At 40.8% G+C, this 14,969-nt stretch overlaps 1 protein-coding gene across 6 annotated transcripts in view; it reads right to left on the bottom strand.

Annotated features, from left to right (window-relative positions):
* The window catches only part of MAPK9 (mitogen-activated protein kinase 9), a 30,872-nt gene extending 17,638 nt beyond the window's left edge, over positions 1–13,234 (bottom strand). For all 6 annotated transcript variants that reach the window (XM_055718090.1, XM_055718093.1, XM_055718092.1 and 3 more), the window contains exons 1-5: positions 13,111–13,234; positions 8,520–8,694; positions 3,849–3,978; positions 2,636–2,694; positions 1,470–1,608 (exon numbers count right to left, since the gene is read on the bottom strand). In XM_055718090.1, coding sequence (XP_055574065.1) covers positions 1,470–1,608; positions 2,636–2,694; positions 3,849–3,978; positions 8,520–8,641 — 450 coding nt within the window. In that variant the 5' untranslated portion in view covers positions 8,642–8,694; positions 13,111–13,234. The remainder of the gene's footprint in view (positions 1–1,469; positions 1,609–2,635; positions 2,695–3,848; positions 3,979–8,519; positions 8,695–13,110) is intronic.
* Between the last annotated feature and the right edge of the window lie 1,735 nt (positions 13,235–14,969).

The raw sequence follows: 14,969 nt of genomic DNA, 5'->3' as shown, positions 1-14,969 counted from the left end.
AAATGCTGTTGAATTTACTCCGTTTGGTCACAGACCGAGTAATTTCTAGAAGTAATCCCTACTATTCCACTCCTGCTGAACTATCCCAGCTCTGTTCTTCTCTAGCCTGGTTTCTTTCCACTCCACAAAGGTAATTTGTTCCAGTCCCAAACTACTCCTCACCACTTTAGCTTGTCCATTCAAACAGACTTCACACCTCTGTTAAGCTACTCACAGCGCAGTTCCTCTCATTGCCCATTTTCTTGTTCAACCAGCATCCCTTCTGCTGATGGCTCTGTTAGCTCCTACAAGCTCAGGTTTCTCAGCAAATTGCCTCTCCTCTTTAGCTCCACATGACAGTCAACAAGTCAGATGGAGCTCAGCTGGAGTTCCAGCACCTCCCCACCTCAGTCCCTTACACACCTCACTCCATTTTAGGAAAGGCCAGTACCAAGACTGTCTGAATACAGACTTTAACTAACTATACATAGCTTCCTTACTAATACCACAAGATTATCATTGTAGATTTTTTTAGCAAAGTAAGGCAGTAGATCTGTTGTAATTTATACAGCTTCTCAATTACATTTATGGATTGAACATAAAAAAAACCCCACATTAAACCAGAACATTAAAGGCAAGATTGTCCAGGATGTAGGGGAAGAAAAGGAAACTGAAAACAAGCAGAACCAAATAGATGAGTCACAAAATTAAAAAAAAAAAAAATTCAGCAGCAGAACAATGGAAGCAGACAGTTATACGAAGCCTGCAACACGTCTTTGAAATTCTGATTATTTACAAACTTTACTTTTCAGAATCACAAAACAGTTGAGGCTGGAAGGAACCTACAGAGGTCACAGAATCATCAGGGTTGGAAGGGACCTCTGGAGATCATCTAGTCCAACCCCCTGCTAAAGCAGGTTCACCTACACCAGGTTGCACAGAGTCCAGTTTTGAATGTCTCCAGAGAAGGATGCTCTGCAGCCTCTCTGGGCAGCCTGTGCCAGTGCTCTGGCACCCTCAAAATGATGTTTTCCTCATATTCAGATGAAACTTTCTGAGTTGCAGTTTGTGCCCATCTGGTCTGTCACCCACGAGGTCATCTGGTTCAACCCCCCCAAGCAGGGCCACCTACAGCCAGCTGACCAGGACCATGTCCAGAAAACTTTTCAATAGTTCAAAGGATATATATATTTAAGTAGTAAATACTACATTTTAGATTAAACTACAATCTTTAGTAATTTGAAGGGTGCACAGATACTCATGTTTTACCTTTTAATCAGTTCAGCATTAGTTAAATCCACAGAGTTAATCTGATTTAAAATCTATGTACAATACAGTTATCTTTGAACTATGAAACAATCTTCAGGTTTACTAATATTCTGATTAAAGAAATACAAACTTATGAAATAGCAAACCCTTGCCTTCCCCCCTGTTTCATAAGAACATCTATGTTCATAAAGAGGATTGTTAATGATTCTAACACTACCTACTCTGTGGATGATACCAGCTGAGTGGAGATGTTTTATACCACATAGCATTTGGTAAAGAAGGTAAGACATTCTTTCATGATCCAATTCCATATGAATAACCTGGCACAAATTTGCATCCATCAGCTCCATAACCAAGTATCTAAAGCACAAGAAAGAAAGCATTAAGAAAACTTGAGTCTTACTTTTCATATCAGGTTTCAGGTTAGCCTGAGAGATGTTTATTAAAAGTTAGCTACTTTGCTAACAAAAGTGTCAAAAAGCTTACGATAGAAAAAAATCATGCATGACCACAGTTTCAAAATTAAATAATTATCTATTCAAATAGTCTTGCTATTAAATTTTAAGTGTTCAATAGTCCATCACAAAAGGTAAGAATTCCACTAGTTTTATAAACAGGAATATGGAGGAATAATTCCCAGTTTATGCAGCATGAAAAACTAAGACTGTTGACTGTAAGTTGATGAGAAGTTGCAGATATTGAAGTATATAAAAAAACGACACTTCCTTTCACTGTATTTTAATTTAAAAAAGGAAGTTAACAAAAGCACCATAAGAACTAAGAAGGAATTACTGGTTTTCAAGTTAAAATATCATCTGCTTACCCACTTCAGACACATACCCATTTACCCAAGAAGCCCATTCACAAACCACAACAGCATATTCACTGGAACCTATGAATACCCCACCCATTAAGTCACCATTAATCCTTTCTAGACAAACTGACATAGCTTCCTTAAAAAAAAAAAAATATATATATATATTCAGTTCTTAACTGAGGCCAAAAACACTGTTGTGCTGATGCGACTGATGTGGCAAAAAAAATGATATCAGGTTATCCAGACCAAGTTATTATCCTGAGGTGACCTGTTCAGCTAAAGGACAATGCATACAAACCAGATGCATATGCAATCTGCAAAGTATGACAGACATATGAATAAAATGTAAATAGCTTTTTTTTTCTTCCCACTTCCATCTTATGCCTGTAGTGAAACAACTTTCTTGGTCTTTCTTAAAGAAATCTAGAAATAAAGACTAATTAAAAACTAAATTCAGCTTTTAGCTACCCTTTATTTTCAGAGTGTGAAGTCCATAGGATATTGGAAATACAGCTCCAGGGCTTAGGCCAGTATTTGTCAGGAAAATTAAAACAAAAATCGAGTACTTACACATCCTGAAATTCTTCTAGTGACTTCTGTGGTGTAAATACATTCAATAAACTAATTATCTATAAAATAAAAATAAACTTTAGAAGAAACTTTGGCTTTATTTCACAGAAAAATCCACTATAGCAGAAGTTACTATTCAAAATCAAATGCACACTGTTACTATATACAATTTGACTGTTACTTGGCTTCATGTAATTCACATGTGCTGAAAAGCTGCCAATTCACAAATAGTTCAAAACAGCAGCGTGTATGCCAAAAGAACTAAGACAGGACAAAACTACTTTTTTTCTTTTTCAAGTTATATGACACCTATGTCCCTCCTCAGTGCCTGAAATAAATCCCATTCTTTCCCCATAAATCTTATTTTAAATCCCATGTTATGCACAGAATTTTAACCAAGACTGCCTGACAACACATACACAGAGGTGCCCCACGCCATCCCATTAAACTGAACTACGATTTACTGTGTCCAGAAGAACTGCTAAAATTACTGTATTGCCATCCCTAATAACCACTTTGCTTTTATTCTGCTAGTTCTGAACTTCACCAAAAGCTTACTTAAAAATCAAACCTAAAAGGCTAATTGACTCCAGGAAGTTTGAGACCCAAGTGCGCATGTTCAGTGATCAGCAGTTTCTAGTTCATGTTAGCATCAGAACATAGCAGTCACATAAACCTTATATGCCTCTACTTGAGTACTGAACTATTGGCATTAAGGCTTGTTATTTTAGAAGGTTCAAAGACTTGAAAATACGTATGTATTGTCACCAGTATTTCACTTGTCTACCAGTAACTTGTTAGGCAGTGCTGCACTCCTGCAACCCCCACCAGTTAAACACTGTACTTAATAAAAATCTTGTTTAAGCTTGGAAGATTTAACTGCAGTGCAATTATAACAGCTGAATCCACTGCCAAACAGGCTTTGCTGGAGTACAACTTAAAAAGGCAAATGCAATACAGCAAGGCCAGCTCTATAAAGCTGACACTGATGGTAATCCTGTACCAACAACGCAGCAGAAACCTCCTCCTCTTGACACTTCGTACTCCAAACAGCTCACCCAAGACCTTAACCATACATTGTGGAGAACTGCATTACCCATAGCAAATCTTTCCCTCGCTACTTTTCCATTATTAACAGCAAGTAAGAGAGAAAATCCTAACCTTTTATGACAACTTACAGCAACAAGGGAGAGAAATACAATGCCAAACTTACATTTTTGTGATTGACGCATTTTAAAAGAACAAGCTCTCTGTAAGCCCTTTTTGCGTGGGTTTGATTCTGAAAAGGACGACTCAGCTTCTTTACGGCAACATTTATTCCAAGCACCGTATCAAAGGCAGCACTAGAAGTTTTCAAAGACAAGTTGTTAAGTCTCAGGGAGAGAAGGGGCGGGGTGGAAAGGGAGATGGGAGTGAGGAAATAAATCAAGATTGGAGACAAAGCATATCCACTACGCTGTCTATACTAACTTCATATAATTTTCATTTGGAAAACAAACTTCCTTTAAAAACTACGCATACTTTAATAAATACAAATAGGTTAAACAGAAGCCACTGATACTCATCAGAAGTCGTCCTGCCCTCCTTTCTGTCTTAAAATTGAATCTGATGACTCACGACTCACATTCAAAATTGCCAAGATGTAAAAATATTTTAAGCTTACTTGAAATCAAGAAGCATTTCAGCTGCCTAATCTGTACATTTGGAGTATTTTTTGGACACTGTTGCTGACTGACAACGATTTAGTATTTGCAATAGAAATAACTCTTTGCTAAAGGAAAGTCACAACCATGTCTCCGTGACCCATTCTGCAGGCATTAAAACTGTCCTATATGTGGATAGTTTACAATGATAAACAATTGTAGTGCCTAGCAGAAAGTTACATTCATCATCTGGCTTTGGAAAAAAATAAAATCCATAGAATTGAGAAATATGAAAAACTCAGATTGCAGGAGCAATACAAGAGTTTAAAAGTGAACATGGCCATTAATTTTATCTTGGTTTTCAGTTTGGCTTGACCCCTCACTCTGCAGGTTTGAGGCCAAGGTGTAAACTTGCTTTAATAGCTGTAAGAATCTAACACTAAATTGTCTGTATATACAGAACAAGACTAAAGGGGAAGAATATTCTTCATTATAAACACACAGACTATGGCAAAATATATGTGAATTCATACCACAAATTAGTCAAGAGTTCCAATCTTTATATAGTTCCAGTTTTAAATAAGGATTCCCATATTACTCCATTTCCTTTTAATGTTACTTTCATAGGGTAGGAAAGAATTCTCCTTCACATATATTTTCCAAGCATATTTAAGCATTTTGTAAGCTCCTTCCCTATCTCAGCAAGATACGTACAATACCCAACTGAAAAGACCACCACATTAAAGCACTCTTACAGAAGTACAGCTCCCCTGTGATAACAGCAATATTCAAATTATATGAAGTTTACCAGCATAAAGTCACTGCTTTCCCTACTGGAAAAGGCAATACCACTACAAAGCAGGGCTCACCCATGAGATGATGTGTTTTCTTGAAGGCATGTCCCAAATTACAGGTCCCAAATTTGAATCAACGTGCCACTTGCACTAAAGGCTTGCTAGCATTTATTTCAGCTTAGTTCTGTGAAATACGCAAGTCATTATTCAATGATTCACTCTCAGATTTAAAGCCTTTCTGTCTGTGCAAAACAAAATACAAAATGGGAGGAAAGCAACTGGCCAGACAACTGGAGAAACTGTTTTCCTCCCCAATATGAAAGCACTGGTGTTTCAGTATGCACTTCACCTAGATGTTATATGTAAATTAAAGTTTTGCATATGTTAATGACTTTAACCATGCCTGGGAATAATTATAAAAATCAATAACCAACAGCATCTGCATAAATTAGCTGTTCAAGTCAATCATAGGTCAGCAGTGGACAAAGGAGCAATTTTAGAGTAAGTGTCCCTTTATGACCTGACAAATCAGGTATATGGCAAGGCTCAGCCTAAGCACATATGAAGAACTCCACCTGAATCGCTTACTTTGCTCATCTACATGGGAGTGACTGACACTGGAGTTAAAAAAAAAAGAAAAAAAAAAAAAGAAAAAAATGAAGCTGTCTGCAACCTACACAATCCAAGGGGAATAATTAAAAACAGACTGGTAGAAGAAAAAAAAATGGTAAAAAATTGAAAACTGTGTAAGCATCCATGCATTTAATTTACCAAGGGGAAAAAAAAAAAAAAAGACACAAGACAATCTCTATTACCACCAAGATCACACTTCTAAATATCATGTAATTTCACACAAGTGAACAAAAAATATCACAGACATAATTGCTGTTGAATTTCTTTCCTCATCCCTGCTCATTTGAATTCAGAAGAGACTTTTTCATCATGGCAACTGTGTCAGGCACAGATTTTAAAAAAGCAGATTTGCCACAGTCTACCCAATTATCACCTTGGCTACTAACAAAATGTCTACAGATTGTTTCAGCGTTTCATACCATGGAAGAATCTCAATGTCTATGCCACTGTATAACAGCAACTCCAATTTGATCCCATAGGGTCTTCACTGCACTTGTGAGTTTTGCAAAGGGTAACAAACTAATCCCAACTGTTTCTTCAACTGCAAATCTAAAGGTATCAACACAGTCAAAGCTGTGCTATTTAATAAGATCACAAAAAATCAGATTCATTAAAAAATTTAGGAAATCAAGGACAAGAAAGGAAAAAAAAATGTCAGGAAGTTGAAGACAAAAATTATTTCAAAAAAATAGTTTTTTGTAAGTGATTATTCAGTCCCTAATAATTATAAGGCTCTAAATGTATTAATACTTAGGAACAAAGTAGTGCGGGAAGTCATGTATAGAAGTATACTTTGTATATAAAATACAACAGGTATATCCAATTTCTCACCTAGACTATTTGCAGTGTGAGCTAGAAATACCTTCTACATAACTGAGTTATTCTCATCTTCCTCGAGCTTTCATTTATTGCTTTTACTCAATATGTATTTTTAGAACTACTTATTTTCCTACCTTTTAATATCAAAGAAAAAAACTAAGCAGCAGCAATACATAGAATTTCCCATTAATATTTGGGGGGGGGGGGGGGGGGGGAGGGGGGGAATAGCAAGATTCAGACCTCTCCTAGCTGAAGTGACACATGTAGTATTAAAAACTTCTCACCACCAAGTAAAATCCACACACAAAACTCCAGAAATACTTTTCATAATTTTTTTGTTAAACACTGGATGCTTAAAAAGCACCACATCTGCACGTTACATTAATGAATTGACAATTTTTCCAGACAAACACGACAGGATAGCACTCATCTTACACTGACTTTTCTCATTTTACATCCTGATATTTTGTCTCTTTCCTTAGTGTACTATAAGGAATTTTAAGAGACATTAAGATTTTGCACCTTCTTCAACCTGGATATAGCTGTCAGATACTCCACATGAAGATGACAATTTATGCAATGTTTCACTCTGCTGTTCCATAAAACAAGTATTCTGAAAACAAGTCAGTACATCAGATCATTCCTTCTTCCTCTCAAAACTTTGACCTTAACACTACCCAAACTCCATATTGAAGCAGACACCTAATCTAAGTCATAGTTTAGAAATGCAGTACTTCTAATGAAAGGAGGAACACAACAACCACCCTAAATTCCTGCATGCCATCTAAAACAAGCATAACTAAGAATATTTACACCTGCAAAATGTTAGCATTATGTGAAATCTTACTCAAACACTAATAACCAACACACTAAAGAAGAATGAAACACTGTTCTCATTTTGCTTATTTTTGACCTATTAGCAGGGCAAGAGGGGTATCTAAATAATTTGAAAGTAAAGGCATGTTCTCACAAAAATGCATTCTTTTCCTACATATATAAATTATTACGGTTATGAAAAGGCTGAAAAGACACGGGCAGGTGCTGTATAAGGAGTTGCTCACAATACATGAGTCATCACACTTATCCTGCTGAATTTATAGATGAAGAGAAACTGCAAACTGGATTTAGAGCATGAGCAGCCCACCACATACTGTGATTAAGTCTAACATTAGAGAGTTTCTGAGCATATCTGTTTGCTCCCCTGTGTATAGAATTAAAAAAATGCATCAATAAACATTTCTGCTGTTACCAAGTAAGTTTTGCCTAACAAAATACGGGCTGGCACTAGATTGTGTAGAATGGATTGCTGCAGTCTAAAAAACATTTGAAAGTGTTTACCTTTAGCTGGCCCAGAGGTGTGGTGCCATACAAGAGACTAAGGTTCAGGATCAGACTAACGACTCTCACGTCCTGGGCCAGTGGAGGCTGGACACATAGCTGAGGTGACACACCAAGGAAGAGCCGGCCAGCCCAACCCCTCACACAGCATCCCTTTCTGGTTAATCCATGGAGTGACAATGACACTGATTTGCCTCATCCTGCCAGTTAATGGCAAGGCACTGCATTGATGGCTCCTAGAAATGGACAGGAGTGATCGGGAATAAAAGGGGGGGAAGAAAGGGGGCCATGATGAAGAAACGAGTAAAACCCAGAATCTCTCACCATCGCATTGTCATACCTTACACTGCAATATCATAACTACATGGGGAATGTGAGAACTAGAAAAGAAAAAGTGGTTAATGAGAAGGCAATTTGTTGACCATTTTAATTTATGCAGTTATCCAAATATTAATTTTCCCCTAAAAACAAAACAAAAAAATAGGTTTGCACATGAACTATAGCAAGCAAGTGTTTTAGAACTTAGTACATAACCCTGTAGCAAGAGACAGAAATTATCATCGCTATTTTACACTCTGGCACTTCTATCAGGAATACATTCAAATTTTGGTTTATATTTATAGCTTTTTATATTTAAATAAAGTATTTATTACTCACCAAACAATGCCCTGTGCCCCTGATCCTATGGGCTTCAATTGCTGGTAACGTTTCAGTACAGTGAATGTTGAATCTGCAACTTGAACACTGTAAAACTGACTATCACATTTACTGTCACTCATGGTGTAGTGTCATGTAGTTTTCTCTCTCAAGGACCTGGTAAAGTTTTCAAGATCTTAAAGAAAAAGAGAGAAAGCAAATATTCAATCTCTCACTAATTTCAGGCTGACAAGATGGAAAATCTATTATACATATTTTAATGCATATGAATTTTTCAATAGCACACCATTAAATAAGCATTCTTTCAACTTCATGTATTACCACTGCTAATGAAAAATACTTGCAGACAGCAAATAATTACACCCTTCACAGCTTTAACCATGCATGTTTCTATTCCAATTCCTGAAACAAAAAGCAGCTAAGTAAACAACTGTAAAAACAAACAAAACCAAATCAAACAACTCCCTACTCCACAAAGACTACTCCCTAACTGAATTACTACTATGTCCTAGGACTGTATTAATTTCTGTATTACAACAAAGCAAATCATAAATGATGTTTTTCAAACACTGATATCACAGATAAAGCAACAACAAAACCCCATGGAGTCCGCAGACATAGAAGGAAACAGGGTTTTAATAAAAGACTTGATTATAACTGCAAAACAGGTTTCAAATAAAACTGCCCTCAAAATGCCCATGGCTGCTGCAGTTTCTCCAGCACCCCTTTCAACCTAGTTCACTAAGAAATTTCAAGCAGGGCTCTGCCTCCTCACCTCTGCCAGGCAACCCTTCCCTGATCCATACCTACCCAAATCCATTCTCCCTCCCATTTTAAACACACCATAACATCCTACATTATCAGTTAGTGTAATTACAGTCCTGCAAGAATTAGTTTTGTGCTATAGTTTGAAAGAGAATTTCATGCCATAGTAGACAGCAAGTTACATCCATCCGTCAAGAATGAATTAGAGGTAGGTAATTATATTGGAGAGCAAGGAAATGGACTAAACTTCTAGCTCTGAAGTGCTACAGTAACAAAAGCACAGACCTTCAGTTTTCCTGGGCCTCCATCCCTCTTCCAAACCTTACAAGAAAATTACCTCAGTAATTACTGAAGAGGTCTCTAGCAAATTCTCTCATTTTCAATTTCACATTCACCGTGACAGATAGGGTCATTACAGCCCAGAGTAAATTGCACTGTCAAGCATTCCTCGAGACAGAAAACGGGAGCAGACCACCTTCCCCAGAGCAGCTGCCCTAACCACCAGCCTGTACAGCTGTCGGAGCTAACAAAAAAGCACCCAGTCTCTCCCTTCGCTGACTTGTAGAATATTTGTGAGCCAGTGCAAAACGGAAAAGCCTCAAAAGCAGAAGCTCGATTGCCCAGAAGGCAATCCTAGAAAGGCTTACAGCCACACTAATAGCATTTGGTTGCTTCAAGAATTAGAATTTGGACCACTCCCTTGTTAGGTGCACGTAGGAAAGAGCAGCATCTTCTCCCTGGCTTAAGCCAACAGAAGAAGTCCAAGAAATGTGAAAGTAAAACAGGCGAAAGATCTACAAATCCTAATAAAGGCTGGGCATAAACTGAACTGGTAACGGTTAGTCTTAAGGTATTCTCAAGAAATGCCTAAAGTCTCTTCTGCCTTCTAGTTTCTCAAAATCTAAGCAGCATTTTGAGAAGCAGATACTCAACTTTATTCTCTCTAGCTGCAATTTAGACAGTAACTTTACGTAGTATTTCCTCTTAAAAGCTTAAGAAAAAAAAAAGCAGAGGAGAAAGGGTCAGCAAAGGGAAAACGTCAGCTACCAACTTTCTGCCTTTGACACAGCAGCAGTAGCAGGGAGGAAGAGAAGGACATCTGTACAATATTTTTAGGGGCAGTCAGATGCAGTTCCACAACCAAAACACATTAATTTAAGACCAAAAAGCTGCCTTAAGAGGCAACCTTTCCTACTACATCCCAGGAAAAAACTCCACTCTTCTTTCCAACCCTTTTTATTACCCCAAAACTATGGACTCTGAGATCCCAAATTTTTTGATTAACAGTGCCTGAGCAGCCATGATATTTTCTTCCATTGTATGAAGATTCACTGAAAAGTACATTGGAAGGTCAAGATCCTATCTTTAAAAAGGACTTACAGAAAACCAAAAAAGTACAGATTTTGTGTAAGCTGAGCATCAACTTAAAAGACCTGTTAGCTACACAAGAACTATGCTGTACCTCTTGATGGATTAATGAAACACTTTTCTGTAACGGAGAAAAAGAAATAGGGGAAAAGGAAGTTACCCTGAACTAGAGAATCCTTCCCTTTAAGGAACCTTGCCTGCACAACGCCACCTTTTAAAAATCATTTAGAGATCAGGATAAGCTCTTTAGACAAGACCCAAAAAGGGAACTGGGCATCACAACACACAAGTTTTATGTACTGACATCCTTTGCAACTCACCGTGCTGAGTACTTGGCCTATCCCTAATTTCCACCTGGGCTGCAAGTTGCTTGGATGTATCAGGACATATATTACTTCAGACATACACATTAGTGTAAAATTTGGTGCCTAAGGATTGTAGCTGTTCACAGTACTTCAGGTAGACTATTTTGGGGGCAGGATCCCTCAAATAAAAACAGATTTCCCAACTGCTTAGGGGAAAAGTTTACCTGGCAAGTAAATTTCTTAATCCTGAGCTGCTACTGCCCTATCTGAAATAATCTGATTTCTCACTCCAGCTACTCCATACTTCTGTACAGGATTTTTTTTGAAATCTGCATTATTTCCATTTCTGAAATATAAGTTCCCATTTATGGCTTCCTAGCTGCAGCTGCACCAAAGAGGACCAGCAGCAAACCCAGAAGACACAGGATAGTCAACATACTTCTACTTCTTTACAACAGCATGTTTACAATGTTTCAGGATGTTTTTCTATTTTAAAGCATGCACAAGATGCATATAAATTGAGTAGGGTTTTTTTGTTCTTTTTTATATATAAGTTGCTTGTACAATTGGGGAAATGTAAGAATCATAAAGCCAACTGAGCACATTATATGCAGGAAACTTACAAGAGTGGTTTTCAACCTGTAGTTTGTGAAAGATAAATAGAAAAATAACACAACAAACCTACCACCGCCAGGGTTATGAGTTGTTATACAGAATTTCACTAAGAAGTTTTCAGAAGTTGAAAGCAACTGTGCTATAGCATACATCCTGTATTAAACAGTCAGTTCCCTAAAAGATATTCATTAAAATGGCAAGTTATTATTAACCAGATCTATCCTCTGGATATCTTCAAGTCAAAAGCTTATAAAGCAAACAGGTTGTAGCAGTTGGGAACACATTCTCAGGGTTCTTTTGGTCACAGAAATGTTGTTATTGACAACAAACCGTAAGAATATCAAGAAACTTAGCTTGATTTTTAAGACTCAAGCTAAAAAGTTCTACTGCTAACAGAACAAATAGACAATGCATACATATATGAAAAGATACGGAAATTCCGTGCAGAAAATCTGTCCCTGTTCTGTTGTTCACTGTTGTGAACGCACTTCAATTTCAGGTGTGCCTGTTTAAGGCCTATCACCCAACAGCATTGCTCAGGTTTTTATAATCTTTACAGCAACATTATCAACAGGTATGAGTCCAACTACAAAAGCACAGCAAGTTCTCCTGCCCCTCTACTCACAGCCCCTGAACAGCCTGTTGCAACAGGTAAGCACAGCAAGCTGTAGCGGAGCCATGCCCATCGGGCAGCCGTGTGCAGGTGCTCCGCGCCTGGGCAGCTCTTTGAAAAGTCCTTTTTTTTTTTCTTTATGCAATCCAAACTCTTACTGATAAAAGACTTTGCCAAGTACCTGTTACAGCATCGCTCCACTGTTAGATACACGCTGGATGTACCTCAGCACCCCTGCCGGGGCAAGGTGGTGGGAAGAAGGAAAAAGTTTAAACGCGCATCAGCTGTAACTAATTACGCTGCTGTGTAATTATGTAACGGCCCCGGCGCCGAGCGCTCCTCACAGCCCCTCTACGACTGCGGCCGGGGGACAGCCCGGGCCCGCCGCCACGGCGAGGGGCGCAGCGCCGGCCCTGCCCTTGGCTCGGCCGCTCTCCCCGCGACCCCTCGGGGCCGGCAGCTTCCAGGGGACGCCGAACGCCGGCCCGGCCCCCCGCGCCCCCCCCCGCCCCCAGCGCGCTGCCCCCCGGGCAGGGCACGAAGCGGGAGGGGAGAAGGCGGAGGAGAGGCAGCGGGCGCCGCAGCACAGGGGCGCGGCCCCCGCCGGGAGCGGAGCGGAGCCGGCACTGCGGCACGGGGAAGGGCGGCGGGCCCGGCCAGGGCTGCCCCCGGCGGAGGCGCGGAGCAGGAAGGGACTCCGGCCCCGCCGCGTCGCTCCCCCGCCTCCCTGCGGCTCGGCCGGGCCCGGGGCAGCGGCCGACGGGAAACGCCGGCTCTGCCCGCGCTTCGGCGAGCGCGGCCCGCGGGACAAGCCGGGGACTCCAGTCGTCACGGGGCCGGCCCCGCGGCTGGGAGCTCGTCCCGCTCCGGTCCCGGCCCCGGCCCCGCCGCCCGCAGAGCCCCCCCTCACGGCAGCCGCCCTCACCGTCTCCTCCCTCGGCCGAACTGCGGCGGGACGGGGCGCGGCGCTGGCGAGCCGCCTCCTCCTCCGGCGCGAAGGGCTGCCCCAGCCACAATGGCCTCCCGGTGCTCCCCTCAGGCCGCGCCAGGCCCGCGCCCCCAACAGGCAGCCACCCAGCCCAATCGTAGCCCTTTGCTGACAGAACTCAGCCAATAGAATCCCGAAGGCGGGACCTACAAGCCGCTATATAAGGGAGGGCGGGGCAGGACTGCGGTGGAGACGGTGAAGTTTAGGCCAATCCGGGCGCAGCTCCCGCCCCCCGACGTGATGTCATCAGTGCACGTCAACCCGTCACCATATTTATGATGTCACCGCAGCAGCGCCTCGTCACGAGTTGCCGTGGCGCCGGTCGCCCCCGGCGGGTGGGGCTGGGGGTTCCCCACCGCCGCCCTGCTCCAGCAAGCGGGGAGACGTGCCGTGTGAGGTAAGCACCTCCCGTGTGGAGCAGCCCCTCGGGGTGCTACAGCAGATGACGTCACAGATCGGCGGCCTGTCGCAGCACTTCCACCCACCAGGGTCACCTCGCATCCACTTCGGGGGGACGGTAGCGCCTGGTACCGCAGCGGCCCCGAGCGTTGGGCAGGGTCTGTGCGGCTCTACGGTGGGCTGTGCCCCCTTCCCCGGGTAGCCCAGCTATTTTTGACTGCACTCAAATCATAAACCTTCTATACATTACCGTGCCACCTGCCTTGATGCCAGGACTGCTTGTTTGCTAAAACAGGTGCTGGCTAAAAATAAACTCAACATTTCTCCACCTCTGCTAGCACCAACAAGAGCTTCCTTTTCTGTGACTTCTATTCTCGTAAACTATTTTAAAAAAACACACCTGTAATTTAAATAAATCAATTTAATGTATCATATAGACGAGATGACATCAGTTTCCTTTAATAGCTTCACTGCTGAACACGAAGAGGATGCTAATTCTAGACAGTCAAAGGCGCCTTTGCTTCACTTACCAAAATGTGTTGGATACAGATTTACACGTTCTTGGCATCTAGGTCAGATTATCGCTATGCTTTTCATTAGGATTTGGGTCCTTTTATGTGGTTATAAAAAGTACTAGAGCAGTTTCCAGTAAGAAGCTCCTATTACAACAAGCTAGTGTAACACTTTCAAGCCATTAACCTACATAAGCATTCAAACATCTCCAGTTCGAAGCAAGCCTGCAGAGGAGTAGCATAAAGAAAACTTTTACTAGTCAACGATTTAGATAATAAAATAACAGAAATTAAATAATATGGTTTCTGACTGTTCCAAAATAACAGATGAGCAGAGAATTTTTATGTGCCTATCTACCTTATTTCTTTTAAGGTTTACAGGTACTTCCTACTGCTAGTTAGTTTACAACTGCAAAATGTGCTTTTGCAAACATATACATTAATAAAACAGGGCTTTACTTTTAGCTTGAAGATGTAATTAGTATTCTTTTATTTGCTGGTATAGGGTGTTGGGTTCTTTAATATATATTCCAGTATCTGTAGTCTAGATATTAAACGCAAGTTTTTCTTGTCCAAGGAGACAACTTTTATGACCATAAAAAACATATGTAAAAATACAGACACAACTTCTGTTTTCACCTGCAGTAGATTTATTCCCACATTCACCTACCTCAGCAGAAGGTAACACACAAAGGTTTAATCAGTAGCTGGTGTGAACTACAGCAGGAGCTACAGTCAGATTACACTGCTGTATCAGTACTTGTCTGGCAAAACACTGACGAACAGTCACCAAATTAAATTCTCCTGTACTCACGTGCTACAGAAGGCTGGTGATAGGCAGCAAGCTGCCTAAACCTGACACATTGTTTTGAAACACATTTGCTG

This window comes from Falco cherrug, chromosome 8, assembly GCF_023634085.1.
Source record: "Falco cherrug isolate bFalChe1 chromosome 8, bFalChe1.pri, whole genome shotgun sequence".
In the NCBI taxonomy this organism is placed as follows: Eukaryota; Metazoa; Chordata; class Aves; order Falconiformes; family Falconidae; genus Falco; species Falco cherrug.
This window is presented reverse-complemented; position numbering and strand designations above follow the sequence as displayed.